This window comes from Podarcis gaigeae (assembly GCF_964106915.1).
Source record: "Podarcis gaigeae genome assembly, chromosome: 2".
In the NCBI taxonomy this organism is placed as follows: Eukaryota; Metazoa; Chordata; class Lepidosauria; order Squamata; family Lacertidae; genus Podarcis; species Podarcis gaigeae.
The window spans coordinates 67,439,943-67,464,055 of NC_139679.1; the positions used below are offsets into that span (position 1 = coordinate 67,439,943).

Consider the following 24,113-nt stretch of genomic DNA (forward strand, 5'->3'; position numbering starts at 1 on the left):
TGAAATTGGACCCCGGGACCTTTTGCATACAAAGCATACAGTCCCTGTCTATAAACTTGCTCACCTTCTCTGTGGGAATTGGATGTTTCAATGGCGTACGTGCATAGCTAGCACATGCTTTGTTATCTAAGAAATAAGGATCTTATTTGCTTTTGATTTCTGCTCCAGGCATTCTGTGAGAATAAAGTTCAACACTGTTGTCCGAGCCTTTCATTTCAGTGTAGTCAAACAGTATTTGGGGCTTGCCGAACACTTCTTAAACAAACTCACAGAGGGTCAGACCCAGGCTAAATGAAACAGAATCAAGGGGACTTGGGATAGCTATTACTAACCATACCAGTTTCAATGGGACCTAAGTACAGCTAGCTTCTTCTGGATGCAACCCAACAGCATAGTCCTTATATTCAATCTCCTCTCCTGAAAGTCCTTCCTCCCTATTCCCACGTGTGAGCACTGGTTGAGCTCAATGTCATCCATGTGAGTGTCATTTCTGTACACCCCTTTTCTCCACACTGAAATCTGGTTCACACATTCATACCTACATTTGATGAGTCATGAATCATACATAATACACTGCGTTTTTTCTAGAAAAAGAGGTGCCGGAACTCAGCTGAACGCCTCCCTTGTTCTCTTATAATGGCAATTGTGCCCACCCGAGAGGGACTGGAACTGAGTTCTGACGAGTTCTGGCTGGGGAAAAAGCCCTGCTTAGCCACATGTGTGAACTATATCAACTGAAATAATTTGTTGAGTTGACTTTGGGCGGTAGGAAAGTTGTGCTGGCAATATCTGTCACACCAGCCCATCCGCACATCCAAGACTTCAGTTTGCAGCTGGCAATTAACAAACATAGATGTGTAAACTTGAGCCTATATCAGTGGGGGCTGGTTCATTAGGGCTAACCAAACACCACCCCACCAACCTCAATCTTTCCTCGGCCTTCTTCTTACAACCACTCCAGGGGATGACCCTGCCTGTCAGCTTCCTCCTCCTCCTTGGTCTCTGGATTTCCCTTGCAGAACTCAACAGGGAGGCAGCTGGGGACAAACTTCCACCGGTGACTTGGCTCTGACTGTCATTGGCTCTGGCTCCACCTATTTTTGGTACCAATAAGCACCAGCCACCCCTGGTTGGGAAAACATGTGCGAACTAGACCTGGGCATCTAAGGCCCATTTTATTTTGCTGCTTTTGGCAGAGGGGCTTCGTGGATTTCCCACTTTTAGAGTGCAAGTTAAAGAAACTTCATCCACGCACACACAAAGTGGAAGTGTCTGTTTTCCAGGCAGAGCTGAGAACCCCCCGCCCCATTTTCACCTTAGCGGTTCTCCATGAAACAAGGAAACCCGACATGTGTGGCATCTGACCCCGGGAGTCACGAGCACCTGCCGGATTTGTGCTGCCCTCCCCCCCACTCGCCCCAGGGCAAGGAAGCTTCGCAACGCGCGTAGGCGCCGAAGAGCACGTGGGCACAAGCCCCTCCTCTGGAGAGGGGGAGACGGAGTCAGATTGAGAAAACCCGGACCGGGAGGAGTGGTGGATCCGGCTGGGGCAGGTGTGATCTCTTTTCTCGCCCAGGGCAACTTCTCCGCTCGCCACAGGTTGGGGCGAGGCCAGCCGGTCGACTTCGAGTCTCTGACGAAGGGAGAAGAGCCAAGAGCGCGCAGAGGCCGTCCCAATAATTTGTTAGTCTTGAAGTTGCTCTTGCCAAACGAGACTCCTTGGAGTTTTCGCTGGCAGGGCTGCGCTGCCCCTCTGGGAACAGCGAGCGAGCGAAGATCGGCGGCGGCGCGGAAGAAACCATTGCACACACAGCCTCCTTAGGTCCCGTCTCCGGCAGCCGCGTCCTCTTCGTGTCGCTTCTCCCGGGGATGCGCTGATCTCTGCTGAGCCTCGGCAGGAAAGAGCACATGGAGCGACCGGAGCCGCTCTGGGTGAACAGTAGCTGCGCCAACGGTGAGTAAGAGCCCTCTCTTGGCCGCCGCACGCGGGTTACGAGGAGGGAGATAGAGAAGAGACCGCTCGGCTGCTCTCCTCCTCCTCTTCTTTTCCTGCTTCCACTTCCCAAGGTTAGGGAGACCTTTCCATCTCTATCAGCGAGTTCCTGGTTCCTGGTCCAAAAAACGGATCGGTCCTTCCCACGCTGGCAGACAAACCCAATAAAATAATCGCTTTGCCTCCTTTTGCTGGAATACATATCATTTTAAGAGGGAGATCAGAAGATTTATAAGGTCTTTATAAGAACCTCTTTATAAGAACCTCTTGCCCCACGTCGCCCTTGAGGTCTGTGTGGCTCGGAAGAGTGGCCTGCTTTGCGTAACCGTGGGGTTTGGGAAGGTGGCGTTTTCTTCTCCTTCGGTTCTCCAGGCGATTGCAGCAGCTTCCTCTGTCTCCTTCCCTCCGGGTGCCTGTAGGTCGCCAAGCAAGCAAGCAAGCCAAGCGATTGTGCAAAGTACGCCTGAAGAGGCAGGTGCAGAGATTAAAAACAAAAAGGAGACGCTTGTTTGGCGAGGGGGCTCGTTCTCACGATCAGCCCGGCCAGTCTCCTCCTTTGCAGGTGAAACTCAAACTTAAAGAGCAGGATTTTCCCGGGAGTGTTTTACTTGTATATTTCCTTCTTCTACCGTTTATGGAACAGGCAGTTCTTGTGAGCGCTTGTGGGAACATGGGAAGCTGCATTGTATCAGGTCAGACTCTTGGCCAGTCTAGTCCAGTATTGTTTACACTGACTCCCAGTGGCTCCCCAGAGTTTCCCAGCTCAACTTGAAGATGCCAGGGATTGAATTTGGGACCTGCATGCAAAGCAGACTCTCTAGCACTGAGCTGTTCACCCCTAGAGAAACAACAAGAACTCTTGTGGCAGGTGAGCTGCCGTGCCCTGATGTATCAATGAGGTTGAACTTCTAACTCCTATCAGCCCCAACCAGTGTAGCCAATGGGAGATGTAGTCTGACAATCTCTGGGAGGTTCATCCCACAGGTAAAAGGGCAAAGGAAAGGGCAAAGGAAAGATTAAAGCATGGGAGGTTGGGAACATTATGGCCCTCGGGGCAGTTACTCCAGTATTATCATGTCCACAAACAGAAAGTTCATAAGAAAGTGGAAAAAGCCCTGAAGATTTCCCTCATGCTCAGGTATAATAGCTGCCTTGTCTTAAATTGTGCTGGCTTGACTGGGAATTATGGCTGAGTATTTCAGGATAGGGTTATGGGAGCAGTGGAAGGGTTAGGGTGCTAAGTGGGTGGTGAGAATGGTGAAAAGCAGTGGTGACTTGTGAATCCTACAGAACAATGTGGTGCTGCTCAGATTAGGGTTCCCTGTTCACCTTCCAAAAGGGTATAATATTTTCCCCTGCATTCACAAGCAAAAGTAATAGAGATGGCTTCTTTTGCTGCCCTTCCGCTGCTGCTTAATTTGCTAAGAATGTTTTGAAACAGGATCAAACGCCACATCTGCTTTCATGAGTCTGTTTTGTCATAGACTTCTTGTGAAATAGGCTGTAGAAGATAATAGAAGCATATGACCCATAAGTCTTCAAGATTACCTTCTGTTAGCTTCTACTGATGAGCATGGCTGCTCCCTGGATTAATGTAGCTTTATTGGCTTGTGGCTCTTTTTAAATATTTATATTTTATTGAGGTTATAAAAGTGAGTTAAAGTAAATAGCGAAGGAAAGAATATAAAATGGAAAAAGAAATAATCTTCATAATAATTTTCTTATTTATACCCCACCCATCTGGCTGGGTTTCCAAATATTAAAAACATTTTAAAAATAAGAGGAAAACAGCAATAACAAGATAACAATAAAATGCAAAACTATATAGTATAGTATGTAGTATGTAGATGGATAGACTTATTGTTTCCCTCAGTATATGATGATTCATGTATCACTATGGTTTCGATAAAAACGTTCCAAAGTATCATTAAATTTGTCCATGCCTAATCTTCCTCTGAAAGGGATCTGTTCATGGGTTCCAGGAGTTGTCATGTCAGCTATCCATTAATTAAAGGATACTTCATCCATATTTTTATCCTTCCAATGTATCAGTATCAATCCTTTTGCAGATGTGAGTTCGTAGAGAATCCATTTACACTGACTGGTAGTCAAGCCTCATATATTAAGTATATAGTTTAAAATGATGTTATCTTCTGAAATGTTTAACTCTTTCTCCACAATATTTATTCATTCTGCATCTCCAACAGCATGTTGTCACTGAGAGTCCATGTTTATGCAATCATGATGGAATCCAATAAACGCGAAATAAAATCTCTTTTTGTGTGAGACATCATTTATAATCTAATGATACATTGGAAACGGAGGCTAAAATATTATCCCATTCTTTAACTAAGATGGAGCTTGTTAATAATGTATTCCATTTGCTTCTCAAAGTTTGTGCATCAAAATAATTAACACACAGTAAACATTTCTAAAAAGTAATAGCTGGCTTTTTAGCCTCCAGGGATTCAGTCAAGTGTTTGAGTATCACCTTGGCTTGTGACTATTGGTGTCAGGCATTACAGCAAGGGGATCCAAAGATGAATAAACAGATTTTTTAAATCTATCAATTTCAAAGAAGTTTGCACTGCAGATTAGGCCGGAATGGATGGCATACTTTTTCTAAGCTTTTATTTTATTTTTACTCAGGAAAGAAAACAGAGCAAAGGAAGAAAGATGTATTGCAGATTTTGATGAGTTTACAACTCTTTCATTCTCTCCTTTAACAGATAATCCTGAATACTTTCATGGCAGTTGGTTTACCTGCTTGTGATTTTATGACTATCTGGCTTGGTGGGGATGGCAGGCTATGGAGTGGGCATCATAATTAAAGGCTTTGACCTTTGTTGAGATGCCATCAGTCTTTAATAAATACATCACTTTCTCCTTGAAAATTAGAAACTATGTTTTCAAGACCAGAATTCACCAAAAATGTTATTGACTGGGAATTGTTCCAGATGTCTGCTGCTGTGTGTGACACTGCCATTGAAGTATAGAGATGCCTCCCTAAACATGGCCAAGGTGTAAAGAGACAAGCGATTTGAGTTTGAATTGCTCACTGGACAACATATTGCATTCTGTATCCTGAGAAGGTAGTGGGTTGTGGGTCAGCTGCCTGTGGGTCTCATCATTATAGTTGTAAGCTCCTCTGGGTACCTTTTTTCTTTTTTCTTTTGGCTGAAGAACAGGGCAAAATGTTTCTGATAAAAAACAGCCAACACCTGCAAACCTAAAAGGGAGCAAGTCCTATTGAAAGTGAGACCTACTTGTGAGTAAATACATTGTTAGTTGTGCTGGAAATTTGACTTTCGAGTTAAAATGCACATTTGGATGTTTACTTCTGTCCTTTGTGATTTTTATGGAAGTTCGAAGGGCTGATCTACACACACAGTAGACTGAGGTGAGAGAATCTTATGATGCACAAGTGGGCTATACTAGTTCATGCTTCCTGCCAACCCAGCAGTTCGAAAGCACGCTAGTACAAGTAGATAAACAGGTACCATTGCAGCGGGAAGGTAAACAGCATTTCTGTGCGCTCTGGTTTCCGTCACGGTGTTCTGTTGCACCAGAAGCGGTTTAGTCTTGCTGGCCACATGACCCAGAAAGCTGTCTGTGGACAAACACTGACTCCTTCAGCCTGAAAACGAGATGAGCGCTGCAACCCCATAGTTGCTTTTGACTGGACTTTACCATCCAGGGGTCCTTTACCTTTTACCTTTTTACTGCTTCATGCTGTAGTTGGGGGAGAGGGTTACCCATTTTTTATCACTCTCGCATGTACTCAGTCAACAAACTTTTTATAAAAAAACTACTGCAGCAAGAAGAAAAATAGTATCTCAGCCCATTTTCTTCTGTGCTGGTTTTCTGACTGTGCAGGTTCCCCCCCCCCAAAAAAAAAAGTTGCTTTCCCCCTCCCCACTCTCTTTGAATTTCCCCTCACAGAATGCAGCAGAATCTGAGCAAATAAATTGGTGTGGTTGTAACTGGCCTCAATCCTCCCCCTTCTCCTTTCTTTTTTACTTGGGCTTTTGAGGATGTTGGTATTCTTGTCAATCCCCGAGGAAGGAAAAGGCTACATGACATTAGGGCATTGTGAGTATGTTGGAGATAAGAATTCACTGTTTGTTTTCAGGCTCACAAAGACTGGTCTGTATCAGGCAAATTGCCAGTGTCAAAACACCACGGCATATTTGCATTACTGTATTTGTAGCATAGCTACAATCCTGCCCTGTTTTATCAGACCATAGGTATATATGTTCTCTCCCTCTCATTTAAAGAGCTATTGCAAATGGGTACGCACCATTTCCTTTGAGCTTTCCTTTAAGGGTCTGGGTTGCCAACAATTTTTTTCATCAGAGCGCCTGTGCAGCAAAGTGGATTTACAATAAACGACCATGTACAAAACAAACAGTAATAGCAAGGAACAAAACACAAAGCATCTCAGGGTTCTTTAAAAAACCTGATTAAATACCCAATTTAGTTTAAAAATATTTTTATCACCTATATCCTGAAAACCAATGAGCAGGGTACAGAATAAACCTCCCATGTTCACTAGTTTCACATACTCTCCAGCATTTCTCCTATGAAAATAGGGACATCCCATTCTGTACTGATACTTTTACTATTTATACCCCACACATCTTACTGGGTTGCCCCAGCCACTCTGGGCAGCTTCCAACATATAGAGGGTGAGTCCTTTAAAAGAGGCCCCATAGATATAGAGTACACATGTTCCACTGGGCATCTTTTAAAAGACTTACCCTGTATAAAAACATTTAAAAACATTTTTTTAAAAACCTTCCCTATACTGTGCAGGATTGCCTTCAGACGCCTCGGGGGCCAGATAACTTCTTACACTCCAACATTTCTCCAATGAAAATAAGGACAACCTAAGGAATTGCCATCTCATGAGAAGAGTCCCTGGAAAAGACCCTGATGTTGGGAAAGATTGAGGGCACAAGGAGAAGGGGACAACAGAGGACAAGATGGTTGGACAGTGTTCTCAAAGCTATGAACATGAGTTTGACTAAACTGTGGGAGGCAGTGGAAGACAGGAGTGCTTGGCGTGTGCTGGTCCATGGGGTCACGAAGAGCCAGACACGACTAAACATCAACAAAGGAATTGCAGGACATTCCAGGATCAAATCAGAAACTGGGATGGCTTCTCTAAATCAGGGATGTCCCTTGAAAATAGGGACACTTGGAGGGTCTGGTTTCATAGCAGAGGTACAACAACCATGAGGCTTTTCCTGTATTGCAGCCACCCACTTTTTCAGATGGGGGCAGCCATTAGCAGGTTATAGTGTTTATCTCTGAACCATTAAAAGGGACACCTGCTATCTGCTATCATACTGTTTTTAAAGGCACAAGCCCAGGCCAAACAACGTTTTTTAATCAGTTGGTAACATTATAGAATGTTTCACCTCCCTCTTTGCTTCTGATAGTTCAAGTATCAGTCTGCCCTAACCCAGGTCCTCCACAAAGCATTGGAGTCCTTAGGTGTCACTCACTTTGCGTAGCTCAAACAAAGGTCTGGACAAGTTTTGACAGCACCTGCTTCTTCTCCTTGCTCTCCTGTTCCAGAGGGCAAAGTAGAAGCTACACATGGAGATCAGGTGCTGTCAAGCCCTTTGGCCACAGGTTACCTTTAGGAATCTTTGCCCAACCTATCCTTATTTGAGTTCTAAGGTTTGTACTCTGCACCTCAACCACCCATAATCCGTTTAGTCACGGAAAAGAAGGATATTTATAGCAATGAGTGGCTTTGTAGAGATGGAAGAGGTGTAATCGTTTCCACCTGTCTTGTATTATGGTGTAACTGAATTGGTGCCTTGGGTGTGTCTTGAGTCTGGGAATCACAGAGGCTCATCAATCCCCACCCACACTAGCTGACACACCTTAGATCTGGGTGCTGATAAAAATTTTAACTGATGAAACTTGATTTGTATCTGTGTTCGTTCCAGTTAAAACTATGTTGCATGCTTTATTTGCAGAGCAGTCTATGCGTATGTATGTGCTGAGAGAGAGTGTGTGTTTCAATTCAATGCTCTAAAAATTCTCTTTTCTCCCTGGTTTTATATCCAGCCTGAGGGGAACCTTCTTCAGCCCAAGGCTCAAATTCTTCATGAGCTGCATGTCCGTGGTACTGGGTGGGACCAGAGGCAACAATGGGTGGAGAAACAGGTCTTACCTTCCTAAAATAAAGGTAGTAGGCTGGGAATAAAGGGATGCAGGCTGGGAAGGATCCCAAAGCCAGACAGAGAGGCCTGAAGGTCTATGTTCAGCCCTAGGCCTGAAGTTCTTCACCACTGATCTAGCATGTTGACTGCATTGGGAATATTTTATTCTCTCCTATGTGAAGATGATAGTGTTACTGGTACCAAGTCCAAAACGCTGTCCCTCCCAGGCCAATAAAAAGACAGTGGGTGGAAAAGTAAAAGTTTTTTCTCAATTGCTGCACAGAGACTCGGCAGGATATCTCCAAAATCGAGCACACAAAATACAAAGCATTTATGCCACTGTAGCAAGCAAACAAGCACATGATTTCTTGCGTCACTATTAGCTTGTGTGAACAAAGCGTGCCTAAGTCAGGTATTCTACTTGGCCACAGAACAATTACTCACTTATCCTTCTTCATATCGTGCTCAGGCCATTCCAGGTGTGACTGGCCTTGTACTTGCAACTGTGGGAACATCTTGCTGTTGTGACTGTGTTTATGCAGACTCAGCAGGCTGTGGTTAACTATGTATATGACATGCAAACTTCAGAGCTATGGCACCCAGGTATCACTAGTGTTTAGTTTGACTTTTACTTTTATTTAGTTAACTTATTTCAGTTCTTGCTGAGGTAGGATTTATTTATTTATTTATTTATTTCATTTTCAAAGGTAATCTCACAAGTTTTGAGCCTTTCTCAGTGTTGTTGCTTTAACAAGGATAGCGCATTTGTTGGCACAATTTGAACAATCATGTCTTGGCTTAGTAAGCTGAGATTTCAACAAGCCTTTCTCCTGCCCAACGCATCCCTTTCACTCCTTCCTTTGTGGCAGGAGTGATCAAACCAGGAAGCCTCTAATTAGCCACACTTCCCCATTTAGTCTGAACGAAGAAACTATGATTACCAGCATTGGAACAAGATGGGATATTAAAGTTCAGTTTGAAGTTAGTTTAATAACCTGGCCTGTTCCAAAGCTAGTAACCTGGTTCAGATGAAACAGGAAACTATTGTTCATTATAAACTCCACGAAGGGGGTAGAGAAGGGGCTGCCAGGGTAGACAAAAGGTGTGTTCATATCTTAGTTTATTAAGATGAGATTTGATTGTTTGAATCAACCAGTTATATAGTCCCATATAAATCTGTAAATCATGATTTATTTGCATTTGCAAAAAAGGGGGGTTAGTTATTATCCTCAGTCGCAGCTCAGTCAAGTTTTTCCAGTTTTATATTTTTTGATAAATGATTTGTTAGTGATGAAATGTTACTGATTCAGTACAAGTGTATGAAAGAGATTTTGAGAAATGCTCTCTTTATATGATGCAATACATTGTGAGACAGACTGTAAGACATACAGCATTATGTCAGCTGTACAGTTTGTTTTTTGGGCAACATCTAAGGCTCTTCATAGGAGGGAATTCTGATGAACAGGTAACATTCCCTTACTTCCATCATCCATACAGTAACTACATTTATTAGTTCATGGAACTGTTAGAAATCTAATAAGTGCAAAAGCTAACCGTGTTCTTGTGCATGTTCTAGAACAATCATGTTCTAGTGATCTAGCAGGACATTTCTTTTCTTCTTTCAAGGAAGCAAAGGACCTAAATAATGGCATGTTTTGAGCATGACATGTAAAATAAAGGCAGTAAATGTATTATTTGCTTAAAGTCTTAATTTCTGCCCTCTTCCCATTTTCTTGTCTTCCCAGGTTCATTATTAGCTCTGACATGCCTTTCTGGGCAGACGTTCTGTCAGGTTGTTGGGAATGTCAGCTCAACAGTCGTACCCCACAATAATATCACCTTAAACACAAACTGGATGGTACAGATAGAAGACAAATATGGCTTCTACATTGGCTTGGCCTTGGCCATCTTCTCCAGCTTCTTGATTGGCAGCAGCGTCATCCTTAAGAAAAAAGGACTGCGTCGGCTTGTGGAGACAGGAGGCACCAGGGCAGGTATGGTTTCAATGGCTCAGGAGGTGGGTGAGGAATTATTTTCTGAATGAGCTCTGGTTGTATCTGAGACAGGGCTGGCCAATATGGCGCCCTTCAGATGTTTTGGACCACAAGTCCCATCAGTCCTGACCACTGGCTGACAGGAATCGTCATCCACATCTTGAGGGTATCATGTTGGCTATTGCTGAGAGATCTGACTTTGAGCCTCAAAGTGTTTTGGATTCTGAAGGCCTTTGCCTACACATTACACAGAGGCAAATCCTTGCCTGAACAGGCAACTACAGCCAATCACAGTTCATTAGGGAGTGTGCCTATATGACACGTTTCTCCATCTAACCCATTGAACTTCAACTGGTAGATGAAGGCAGGTGTAGCTGGTCAACAACTTGCCTCAACTTGCCTCAACCCTGACCTTTGGTCATGCTGGGTGGGGGCTGATGGAAGTCACAGTCCAACATCCAGAGAGCACCACATTGGCAACCTATCTCTGCGCTACTTTGTTACAGCTGGGCCTAAGGTGAGTCTCAACAGCAACACCAACACTATGCAGATACGAGAAAAATGAAGAAGCGGGTCCCCAAGTGCATTTAACTAAATCTATTTTTTGGTTGGTTCATTCATTCACAATCTATTTTATACCACAACTCAATAATCTTCCTAGGATGGTTTACTAAAATAATTTTAAAAATGGAGAAAATAGAATAATGTGAAATCCACAAAATTATAAAAGCAGCAAAAAAGTCAGCAAGATTAAAATGGCACCTAATAAATTTGGGAACAGTTTCTGACACTGAAGGGACAATAATGTAATCACCAGCCAAACCTCTTCAGCATTCCACCCCTGGGATGCCACCAGGGGCGCCGACTTATAAAAAATATTGGGGGGGCCCAAGACCTCCAAACCGCAGCTGCTGGGGGAACGAAAGGGGCGAGCCCCAGGCTGCCCCGACCTTAAGTGAACCTGTGAGGGCCCGCCCTTTGCGGCAGCCGATTGGCTGCCGCCATGGGCGGTGAATATTAATGAGCTAGGGGGAATCCCCGCTTCTCACGGGGCTGACGCCAGCCCCGCGAGATTGTTGATGGGTCGAGACCCGCAACCCCACCCCCTCTCTAGATCGGGAGTGGCTTTGTTTTAACTCATTACTGAATGTATTTTAAAAGGTAACTATCGTCAAACAAGGAAAATAAAAAATACCAACATAATTTTGTGATTTTACAAAGCATAATATAACTAATAATTTTCTTAAATTATTGGGGGGCAGAGCCCCCCCAAACGAATTTTTGAGGGGGCTCGGGCCCCCTCAGGCCCCATGGAGTCGGCGCCTATGGATGCCACCACCGAGTAGACTCTTTTTCTGGAAGTAACTCGTCTCACCTTGGATGGTGGTGGTAGTGCGAGGCCCTTGCAGAGAGTCTCTCCAGTGAATATCTTAATGCCCCTGTTTTGCAAAGCTTGAAGGCAACAGACTAGCTCTTTCTCTAAGAAAAATATCAGCCGTCCCTGCTAAAAGGAAATAAACTCGAAGAGCACACACAGGTTCTATAGCTCTTACAGGACCATGGAGATTCTAGACTTTGCTGTTCTACTCTCTTCCCCTATATCTGCCCCATCTAATCTCATGCCCATCTAGGCATTCGGGCCATATTTGTTGTCATGGTATCTAGGTACCTCCCTCTTTCTCTTGCATTTTAACATTCCTGAAAGTCTGACATCTATTGATAGGTGGTGCTTCCTGTTTTGCCAGTACCTATTTTCAGTCTTAAGCTGCTTTGGTTTCCAATAAAATACTGGAATCAGGATTCTTGTGTGTAGCAGCTGATAATCTCACTCTGTGTTTTTCCAACAAAGTTGTTTTTTTTACCTTGTTTTTCAGTGTCATGTCTTGTTCTAAAACTAGGATATCATTATTATGAATAGTAATAATGTTCAGTTAGCTATGGTGGGAGTCACTATACTGATATGCATTGACAAATAGCTTTTAGATCAAGGCCTCAAATTTGCAGGGAGCTTCCGCAAGTAGAGCTGGTTCTCAACTGCAGGCACTTAGCTGCAAAGCATGTAGGGTCAGGGGGTAGGATCCTAATGGAGGCACTGGGATCTTTTAAGTGCATCCTTGAGGTCATCCCCCTCCCCCAGTCTCATGCAATGGAAAACATATGAGGGGGAATACTTGATTAGGGTAGCATCACAATCACAAAAATATAAGAAGAGTCTTGCTGGATCAGACCAATGGCCCACCTAGTCCAGCATCCTCTTCTTACACTGACCAGGCTTTTTGGAAGCCTGAAAACAGGATTCGTTAATATAGATTTGGGGAGATAATGATCTGACCTGCCAGCCAGAGTAGATTCTTCACCCCGTCATAGTTTAGTATTGAGTGCAAAAGGGCCTGGGCCAAAAGCATTATAATATGCCAAATGGCATTAGGCAAACACCATCGTATTCTTTTAGACACCTGTGAGAAAATTTTCTGTTTTGGTGGGCCTGTTTAAGCACGTGATTTGTTACATGTTTTGTTGTGTTTCATTGTTTGAAATGTTTTTAACAATTTTGAAATGTTAAATATGTTTTGCTTTATTTTTGATTGCATTTTTATTATTTATGTGTTTGCCACTGTTGGGTTGAAATAACGACAGACAGGTAGCGAGCGTCATCTGGGAGGCACCTCTCGAGCAAGTCTCGAGGAGTCTCTTTTATTGAATATTACAGCATTGCCACGTATGTGCTTATTGCTGATTGGTCAACACAAATACAATACAAGGGTTGCATATAAGCATTAATCACCAATAGATTAAAGGCTGGGAAAGGGAAGACAGAATTGGACAGGCGTGAAAACCTCCTTATTAAACTTTTACTAGTGATTGATATAGCATTCATCCGTAGATGTGGTCAACTATGCATTAAGAACGGGTCAGGTACAATGTTTTCCTGAACTCAATGTGAACTGAACATTCTTAGGTGGTGAGTGAATGTCTTAGTATTAGAATGGTTTGTGCAGCATTATGTACAGAAGCGAAGCTTAGGAGCAAGACTTCCCATCAGGCCACAGTCATGTGCAAGTCTTCCCAACAGGCCACAGTCATGTGTAGAATCATAGCATCCCATCATGCCACTCTGGGCTTCTTTGGGAGAAAAGGCAGGATATAAGATGGAGGGAGGGATGGCTAAAATTCATATGATGATGTGTGTCAAAAATGTGCTGTATAATTATCTTGAACATGAAATGCTTTCTTGTCATTCTGGGAAGGAAGTTAAAAATGCACCCAGAACCCACTGGTTTGCATGTGTTTTATCTCTTTTTGTTTCTATATAATTTTACCTAGTATGTGGTTCTTATTTCCTTTTGAAGTCTCTAAGCATGTGTGGCTTTTGCTTTCCCAGGGGATGGAGGCCATGGCTACCTTAGGGACTGGCTGTGGTGGGCTGGCTTGCTGACCAGTAAGTATGGTTATTCACACTAGCCTGGATTTGTTCCTATCAAATCTTTATCACTTTCCCTCTTTTTCATTCACTACTGCTACCATGTGGAGGCCATTTCCATTGGTAGTGCGCCACATGCTAGCAGTGATATTTGAGAGCCTTTTCCCACAATGACATGGGAAATGTCTAGGTGATCAAACTGAACTATATGGAGATGGCCTTTCAGTCTTTACCACCATTGCACGAAGCATGCATCTAGCTTTCTTCAGCTTCCCTGTGGGGACTGGAATGTATAGAGCTCATCACCAAGGTTGGGGTGGAGGGAATGATCATCACCAGGGCCAGCCCAAAACATATTGGTACATGAGGCAAACCACAAAATGGTGCCCTCCCCCTGGAAGAAGGGTTGAGTTAAGAACTACATCAGGAACAAATTGGGGAATCAAATCAACCTTATATGATGGCTGAAGTGGGAATCAAAGACTGTCATTGGGAGTAAAGGGTACCGCTCTGAATTGTGTCCAAGAGACCCAATAGGGCAGCCCCCACCATTTCCTCCCTATGGGTGGAAGACCAGCAGTCCACCCTATTCACCAAGAGGCTGCTGTAGAGGCGGTATGGGGTGGGGGAGCTGCTGAGGAGGTGGCAGATCCAGCCTCCAAGGAGTGTGACACAGTTGTTGTTGTTGCCACATCAGCAGTAGCAGTAAGCGATACATTCCTTGGAAGCCAGATCTGCTGCCCCTGTGGATCCTGCCACCTGAGGTGGTCGCCTCACCTTGCCTCATGGGTGGGCCGGCCCTGCTCATCACAGTATAAATGATTCACTCCTCAGTAAAGATGTTTGCTGGCCAAAAACAACAAATAGCCTCAAGGCACCTTATGGAATAAGCCAGCAGTAAGCAGTCTGGTGCCTTTCATATGTTCCGAACTGCAACTGCAACACAATTTGGCTACTGGTCAGAGGGAGATGGGTGGTGGGAAATGTAGGAGGCTACCTTGTTGCTGCCCTTGGCATCAGCTTTCATGGGCTAGAGTCCACTTCAGAAGGACTTGGAAGCAGATTCTAGTCCATGGGCAGGCAAACTAAGGCCCGGGGGTCGGATCCAGCCCAATCGCCTTCTAACTTCAGCCCGCAGACGGTCCAGAAATCAGCATGTTTTTACATGAGTAGAAAGTGTCCTTTTATTTAAAATGCATCTCTGAGTTATTTGTGGGGCACAGTTCATATTTCCCCAAAAAAATATAGTCCAGCCCCCCACAAGGTCTGAGGGACAGTGGGCTGGCCCCCTGCTGAAAAAGTTTGCTTACCCCTGTATCTAGTCCATGAAAGCCTATGACACTCTTAAAGGTGCTCCAAGGCTTTGGAAGCTACTGACCCAAGGCAGTGATCAGTCATTTTAGCATTGTCTGGTTTGCTAGGATTGGGTCCATTTTCTAAAATTGACTGGGCACATCTGCCACCATATTGGATTCTGATCCATTACTCAGGAGATATTTGGTCAATACTTTTCGCACGGAGTTCCTTGAATCTACAACATGACTCTTAAGATGCCTTTTCTTGTTAAAGAAATGAAAACACAACAGTGATTGCTGTAAAACCATCTTTCTTCTAGTTTTTAACTCCAGTGCTCTTTTTTCATTGGGCCAAACTATGCACTGAATGCAAACAAGATTAGCAAAAACACTTGAGCAGGAATAGCACTCATTGTAATTTACCTGTTCTCTGTTTATCCTTTGGCTGTTTGCTCAGTGGGTGGAGGAGAAGCTGCTAACTTTGCCGCCTATGCCTTTGCTCCTGCAACAATTGTTACTCCGCTCGGAGCCCTGAGCGTGCTCATAAGGTGATTTCCTCTTATTTCTATTCTGTCCTCCCATATTTATTCTAGGTCTGTAAATGTCAGTGGTAGCAACAGGATTGGCCATGCAAACAGAAAAAATTCCTGATAACTTTTTCTCCCACTACACAGAAGCCAAACATTTGCTTCAGCCTGGCTGGTCGTCCCCCCCCCCCCCCCCCGCCCACACAAAGCAGACAAAGCAGATCTTGCATGATACTTTTTGACACAGGGGTGACTTTAATGTAGCACTCATTTAAAACAGCAACCAGCAACCTGGTGCCCTCCAGATGTTTTGGACTGAAATTCCAGTCATTCTCGACCATTGGCCATTCTAACTGGAGCTGATGGGAGTTGTGGAGACACCAAAGTAGTGGTCCCAAAGGATGAACTCCCTTTGGGTGCAAAGTGGTGGTGGCAGCCTGACGCATTGCAGCAGCACCCCTTAAATATTAATCTCAGGGCTGGAAGTCAGTCAATAAGTTACAGCGAGTGTTTTCCTCTTCCCAGCTGTGATAAGACTTGATCAACCTCAAGGGCATTAGGGCTGCTAGGAAGGGATGTGTGGGTGCAGTTGCTCCCCTCTTCCGTCTCTGTGCTCCTCATCAACTGATACACATGGCAGCTAGAATATGATTGGAGGAGCAAACCGGTTTCATGAGAGTACCCAAAGCTCATCAATATATCAGCTTATTAAGCTAAGATATGAACATCTGAACATGCCCATTAGATGATTGATTCTGATTTGAAGTGTCCAAATACTGCATATATCTCTCTGTTTGTCACTGAAAGAAGAAGTTCTGTAAAAGGCTGTTATTAATGGGACAACCATGTATTCTGACTTCTTGTTAGTTTTCTGTATGTTGATTACCTCAAAGCATTTTTATTGATTTTTCTCCCCTATTACCCAGTGCCATTTTGTCCTCGTACCTGCTTGGAGAGCGGCTGAATCTCCTGGGCAAACTCGGTTGCATGCTGAGCATTGTGGGTAGTACAGTTCTTGTGATTCATGCTCCAGAAGAGGAGGAGGTCACCACTCTGGACGAAATGGCCTCTAAACTGAAAGAGCCAGGTAATCAGAAAAGCAGAAGGTTAAAGGTATCACCAAACAGCTATAATTGTAGCTTATTATCTGAATCCCTAGTTCAGGTGGGATGGCAGTGGCATGGCACTTCAGCTTTGAATCCCCTGTGTGGCTGTCATCCTATTTATAATAATAATAATAATTTATTATTTATACCCCGCCCATCTGGCTGAGTTTTCCCCAGCCACTCTGGGCGGCTCCCAATCAGTGTTAAAAACCATACAGCATTACATATTAAAAACTTCCCTGAACAGGGCTGCCTTAAGATGTCTTCTGAACGTCAGGTAATTCTTTATCTCTTTGACATCTGATGGGAGGGCGTTCCACAGGGCGGGCGCCGCTACCGAGAAGGCCCTCTGTCTGGTTCCCTGTAGCCTCACTTCTCGCAATGAGGGAACCGCCAGAAGGCCCTCGGCGCTGGATCTCAGAGTCCGGGCTGAACGATGGGGGTGGAGACGCTCCTTCAGGTATACAGGACCGAGGCCGTTTAGGGCTTTAAAGGTCAGCACCAACACTTTGAATCGTGCTCGGAAACGTACTGGGAGCCAATGCAGATCTCTCAGAACCGGTGTTATGTGGTCCCGGCGGCCACTCCCAGTCACCAGTCTCGCTGCCGCATTCTGGATTAATTGCAGTTTCCGGGTCACCTTCAAAGGTAGCCCCACGTAGAGCGCGTTGCAGTAGTCCAAGCGTGAGATAACTAGAGCATGCACCACTCTGGCGAGACAGTCCGCGGGGAGGTAGGGTCTTAGCCTGCGTACCAGGTGGAGCTGGTAGACAGCTGCCCTGGACACAGAGTTAATCTGTGCCTCCATGGACAGCTGTGAGTCCAAAATGACTCCCAGGCTGCGCACCTGGTCCTTCAGGGGCACAGTTACCTCATTCAGGACCAGGGAATCCTCCACACCTGCCCGCCTCCTGTCCCCCCAAAACAGTACTTCTGTCTTGTCAGGATTCAACCTCAATCTGTTAGCCGCCATCCAACCTCCAACCGCCTCCAGGCACTCACACAGGACCTTCACCGCCTTCACTGGTTCTGATTTAAAGGAGAGGTAGAGCTGGGTGTCATCTGCATACTGATGAACACCCAGTCCAAACCCCCTGATGACATCTCCCAGCGGCTTCATATAGATATTAAAAAGCATGGGGGAGAGGACAGAACCCTGAGGCACCCCACAAGTGAGAGCCCAGGGGTCTGAACACTCACCCCCCACCACCACTTTCTGGACACGGCCCAGGAGGAAGGAGCGGAACCACTGTATGACAGTGCCCCCAGCTCCCAGCCCCTCTAGACGGTCCAGAAGGATGTTATGGTCGATGGTGTCAAAGGCCGCTGAGAGATCCAGCAGAACTAGGAAACAGCTCTCACCTTTGTCCCTAGCCCGCCGGAGATCATCAACCAGCGCGACCAAGGCAGTTTCAGTCCCATGGTGAGGCCTGAATCCCGATTGGAAGGGATCCAAATGGTCCGTTTCCTCCAGGCGTGCTTGGAGTTGTTCAGCAACCACCCGCTCAATCACCTTGCCCAAGAATGGCAGATTTGAGACTGGGCGATAGTTGGCCAAATTGGCCGGGTCTAAAGATGTTTTTTTAAGAAGCGGTTTAATGACCGCCTCTTTCAGTGGGTCTGGGAAGGCTCCCTCACAGAGGGAAGCATTCACCACTCCGCAGAGCCCATCGCCCAGCCCTTCCCGGCTCGCTTTTATCAGCCAGGATGGGCAAGGATCAAGGAGACAGGTGGTCGGTTTCACTCGTCCAAGCAGCCTGTCCACATCCTCGGAGGTAACAGATTGGAATTGATCCCATGTAACAGGACCAGACAGAACTCTAGCACTCTCCCGCCCTGGCCCTGCTCCCACAGTGGAGTCTACCTCCTTCTGAATCTGAACTTTGCAAAAGCATTGCAGGAGATCTTGGGGTCCCTACCAGGCCCCGGTGGTACAGGTGGTTCTGATAGATTGTGAACCACCTGAAAAAGTCTCCTGCTGCTGTTTTCTGCAGATGCAATGGAGGCGGCGAAGAAGGCCCTCTTCGCCGTCGCCATTGCCACTTGGTAGGCTCAACGTTGAGCTCTAACCCGTGTCCAGTCTGATTCAGAATGAGTTTTCCGCCACCGGCGCTCTAGCCGTCTCAACGATTGTTTCATCACCCTCAGCTCCGGGGAAAACCACGGGGCTGTCCAGGTTCCATGCAATCGGAGAGGGCGCTTCGGAGCCAGACAGTCAATAGCCCTGGTTAACTCCGCATTCCAGCGGGCCACCAGGGAATCAGCTGAAAGGCCATCAACTTGGGATAAAGCATCCCCTACCACTCTCTGGAAGCCAATTGGATCCATTAAGTGGCGGGGGCGGACCATCCGAATCGGTCCCACCTCCCTGCGAAGGGGAAGGGTTGCGGAGAAGTCCAGTTGCACCAGGAAGTGATCTGACCATGGCACTTCTTTTGTTTCGCTTTTAGTTAATGTCAGATCACCAACATCCGTAGAGGTAAACACCAAGTCTAAGGCATGTCCGTGGCTATGAGTTGGGCCAGACTTATTCAGGGACAGCCCCATGGAGGCCATGCTTTCCACGAAGTCCCGAGCGGCCCCTTGTAAGGTCGTGTCGGCATGGATGTTAAAATCCCCCAGGACAACCACGACCTGAAGCAGCTCGGGCAGGGAATCCTTGGTGCAGCGGGGAGGTCGGTACACCAGTAGGAATCCTGTACTGCCCCTATTGCCCAACTTCCAGAACATGCACTCAGAAAACTGGGTCTTCCCAATAGGACGCCTGGTGCCTATTTGTGAGCATTGTGGTTCAGTGCCATCACCTGAAATGTCTTTGCACCGGTGCTGCTGTTTCCTGGAGACATTGCCCCCTTCACAGATCTCTCATGCCCCATTGTCAAATTGGACACGCAAGAACTTGAAATGTGGAGAGCTCACTTTGAAACCCTCTTCAAACTCTCTGCACTAAAACACACAATGGTCTAAAGAGAAACCTGTGTGCCCAGTGATGTTGGGTGCATGATGCCCTCCCATGATTTTAAGTTATGAATTGTTAACCTGTGGCCCTCTAGGTGTTGTTGGATTCAACCAGCAGTGGCAGTGGTCAGGGATGATGGGAGCCACATCTGGAGGGCCACATTGAGAGTGATCCACCTCCATTCTAAGACCTTGTTCAGGCAGATGTCCAAATAGGTCTTCTGCGTATATATTTAGGTGCATGAATTAGAGCCCGTGCACATGTCTTTCCCTGGATCCTGCCCTTATATGTGCTTATTTTCTGCATTTTGTGCCAGTCCTTTTGGCAGACTCACCTCACCTAGTTCCATTTGTTTAGGTGGAATAGTTCTCATTTCTTACAGCTAGGATTCTATTGGTTGATCAGTTGAACTCCTTATACCTGTTAGTGGTGTGTTACTGCCTTGCCACAACTTGAACTCAGCTCCTCATAAAACTGCTGCAACCTGGTGATGAATTCCTCACCCCCCTTCTTTTCATTCTTCCAGGTTTCCTTGCTTATGCCAGCATTCTGTTGGCAGTCTGCCTGGTTCTGATTTTCTTCCTCGCCCCACGTTACGGCCAGACCAACATTCTCATCTACCTCACCATCTGTTCTGTGATTGGGGCATTCTCAGTATCTTCAGTCAAGGGACTAGGCATCGCCATTAAGGGCTTTTTTGCTCACTGGCCTGTTCTGAAGGACCCACTCACCTGGATTCTTGTCCTCACATTGGTGGCCTCTATCACCACCCAAATCAACTACCTCAACAAAGCTCTGGACATTTTCAACACCTCTATGGTTTTCCCCATCTACTACGTGCTATTTACCACCATTGTCATCACCACTTCAGTCATCCTCTTTAAGGAGTGGGTCACCATGTCTGTGGTGGACATCATTGGGACGGTCTGTGGGTTCCTCACCATTATTTTAGGGGTCTTCTTACTCCATGCCTTCAAAGATATGGACATCAGTCTGAGGAACCTGCCACAAACCCTTCAAAACGCTGACGAGGCCCCAGCCGTCAAGGACGACAAGAACATCCTGATAGAGCTGGATAATCCAGAAATCAAGGCTGACAACAAACCCAAAGTATTCATGATCTACAGCTGAAACCTAATAGCAACAATCCTGCAGCTGCAGGAACTTGGATTGAACTGTGTGTAGGTAATACAGGCATGTGCTATATTTTGCATTAACGGGTACGCATACGCATCTTCTGAGAAATAGCAACCAAGCTGAATACCGTGAACTAACTCTCTCATGTTTTGTCTCAGTAACCCTTTCCCCCCATCCTTTGGAATGTCACCGCACACCCCACACTCTGGAATTGCCTTGACTGCTTTGACTGTGCCTGCCTCAGACAAGCAGGTTTTCACTAATCATTTTTTTTGGGGGGGGGGGGGATTGGTTCCATCTGTGGTTGAAGTTGCTTCTTGGCCCCTTTGCACGACGTTGTCTCCTCCAACGTGATCTTCCCTTGAGAGGCTATACTGAGGTGCTGTGAGGCCACGAAGAGCATTCAGATTTGAAGTCCATGACCTGTGAAACTTCAGGGAAAGTTCTTGTGGTCTTTTTCAACCCTGAGTACTCAGTCCTCTACTGAAAGCGTTAACAGAAAATAACTTAAGGCATTCTTCTGATGAGCCAATTAGATCAGATATCAAGCTATGCTAGGACTCTTTTCCCAGACAACTAGCTTTCTGTTGTTGCCTGACAATTCCTGATGAAGGGTGGTTGCACCATCTTGCGATTGCCTCATCTGTATGGTAAAGAGGGAACAATTTCACTGGGACAATATCACATGGGTCTTTCTGCCTATGTATACTACCCTTTAGTGCCTTTTGGTCTTCCACTGTTATTAAGTTGTTCTGCTTAAAAATGGATGGAATTAACCCATTAACCTATTGCCCTGATAGTGCAGCAACTGTCTTACAGTGCCAGTGTGTATCAAGAGGACAATTCTGATAGCGGTCCCATTTCTTGTACTATAGTGCCTATGCAATAATGTATTATGAAAAGGCATAACAGCCAATGCAAAATTGTGAAATATGCTTCATCCCTTGTAAACTTCTGGCGAGACAAAATGCTATTTGTATTTCTGTTAGCTTCTGCCATTGTACCAAAGGGTCAGCCATCTAACCAAGGGTGTTTGAGAACCTTTTACCTTACAGTGTACATACAACCATAAGGAGAATCAGTCGACTACAGTATTCATTCCTGTGGTGATAAGAATCTTGCCCATGTGCCCAGTTTTTGGTTGCAGGAAGATGATGCAGTTCTCCTCACCACAAGCAGCATACTTCTCATGCAACATGCTTGGTTGCACATTGGGTGCACTTGGGCTCAGCACCCATGTTACTCTGATGACTTGACAGCTCCCAGGGAAACATGAAAAAGCCCTGGCTCACACCCAAGGAACCCATGTTTAAAAGCTAGGGCTTTAAACATGATAGATATGAGAGACTGGTGTTGTGATGTAAATATTATTGGCCAATAGCCCTCCATGTTCAAAAGTGCCTTAAGTACCAGAATGATGGTGGTATCTCATGAGTTCTGTTTGGGGTACTGTGTTACGCCATGATTAAAGGGTGGGGGCAACATGCTAGTTAGGTTCTTAATAAGATTTGTAAGTGGCTATAACCATTAGTGTTTATTTTCAATGTTAAGTTCTATAAGTATGTAGTAGACCCCCCCCCAAAAAAAACCCTTTCTGTACAGCTCAAATCCCCAGTTGTGATCACAGCAGTGTAAACTGGGGTCAAGTCTGCAGGATTTATGATGTCATGAAAGTTGATGGTGGTTTGGGTCCCATGACTGTCACTATTTCCCCAAATGCTTGTAAAATTTCCTTTGGTCAATGAAAGTCTTTCTGCTTAGCCTTGATGACCAAGAAATTGTAAAATGTACTGTAACAGGCACATACCCCTTTTTTGTGGAAAACCAATAAGAAAGAAATTAGGCAGGATTAGGGGACAGACATCAAAATCATGAGAATGATGAATCTAAGCTTTTTGCAACAGCTCCCACCAACCCTGAGTCCATGACTGGCTATGTGTATAGCAGGCGAAAACATTTAGAGAGTGCAAGGTTGGAGAAGTCTGCTCCAAATGAAGGGGGCTCAGGGGCAAATGACGAGCATTGGGTGCCATAAAATCCACATCCTGATCCTGTGTTTTGCTCCTGTGGAACAGCAAATCATAGTGCCTAGTGCAGGCTTCCACTTCATGGAGAAATGTATTTGCTTGCTATGGGGAGGGACAACTTCTCAGTCTCCACCGAAGCAGCAGCAAGAGCTGTGCATTTTAAAAGAGCAGCATCCTAAGATTTATACAGATAGCACAGGCATTAACCGAGAGCTGGCAAAAACTTTAAAAGAAATTTTAGGATGCAAAGAGAGTTGATTTTTGCATGCTGATAATACTTCAGCTGCTGAAGTACAAACAGAAGCTCTGCCCGTATTTACATAGCCTCCTTTTCTGCCATTTAAATCAGTGGTTCTTCATTCCAGAAGGAAGAACTCCAGTAAGAGTGTTACCCTTCTAAGGTTCACTTTCATTCTGCTGTGCTTCTTTTTCCAATGCAAAATGACAAACTGGATATTTTTGGCATCAAAACTTATGGTGGCATGTGTGTTTGATGCTAGGTATGAAAAGTTGATGAGCTTCTAGTTTCTTCTAAATTTGAGGTCCTTTCTTCACTTCTGGAATGGAAAGAATGTGGTGTTTGAAGCCTCCAGGATGTTGAGCTCTAATAATGAAATCTTACAATAAGATTTGATGGGAAGGTTGGAGAGTGGAGCTCCATAGAGACTGAAGTGCATCCAAATTCATCTCACCATCATAGTACAGTGGTACCTCGGGTTACAGATGATTCAGGTTACAGACTCCGCTAACCCAGAAATGGTACCTCAGGTTAAGAACTTTGCTGCAGGATGAGAACAGAAATCGTGCAGCGGAGTGGCAGGAGCAGGAGGCCCCATTAGCTAAAGTGGTACCTCAGGTTAAGAACAGTTTCAGGTTAAGAAAAGACCTCCAGAACGAATTGAGTTCTTAACCTGAGGTACCATTGTGCAGAGTTCCAATATCAACCAGAAATTTTGGCTTTGGCACTGATTCTGACAAATAACATTCAACCGGAAAAGGGAGGAGATGGATCTTGAATGAGTACAAGCTACAGATCAGAGATCAATAAAAAGTCGCCAACTCAGTTGAGAGGTCATATTTCAAAACTCTATAGCAGCCCACAACTGTGGGCTAAAAGTCTGTGCTCCTCATTGTCTACAAAGGTCTTTTAAAACTCCGGGGATCTTCATTCCTAATGAATGTATTTTACAGTTACATAAGATCAATGTAACTTTGTGAATAGTTATCATGGACAACTTGGATTTGCCCCTTCCTCCACTCCCAAGTTTGAACATATGGCATTTCAATGGTACTCATTTGTACTTGGAGAGGGGAAGAATAAAGATCTTTTTGTACAAACGCTTAAAAGATGGAAATTTCAATTGTTTTAAGTTTTGTTTGCTTCCTTGTATTGCTTCCTGTAAGATTTGCTCTGTGACCAACCAGGAAGGCAAGTGCTGCTAATTAGATACTGGGACTGCAGCGCCCTCTGCTGG

The 24,113-nt window shown here is 45.1% G+C and overlaps 1 protein-coding gene across 1 annotated transcript; it reads left to right on the forward strand.

Moving 5' to 3' along the window:
- The first annotated feature begins 1,499 nt into the window (after positions 1 to 1,499).
- NIPAL4 (NIPA like domain containing 4) lies at positions 1,500 to 23,985 on the forward strand. The gene is made up of 6 exons (XM_083726228.1): positions 1,500 to 1,954; positions 9,918 to 10,166; positions 13,549 to 13,605; positions 15,340 to 15,430; positions 16,336 to 16,496; positions 20,001 to 23,985. The coding sequence occupies exons 1-6, from the start codon at positions 1,909 to 1,911 to the stop codon at positions 20,603 to 20,605; spliced, it is 1,209 nt and encodes a 402-aa protein (XP_083582354.1). The 5' UTR covers positions 1,500 to 1,908; the 3' UTR covers positions 20,606 to 23,985.
- Positions 23,986 to 24,113: the final 128 nt, after the last annotated feature.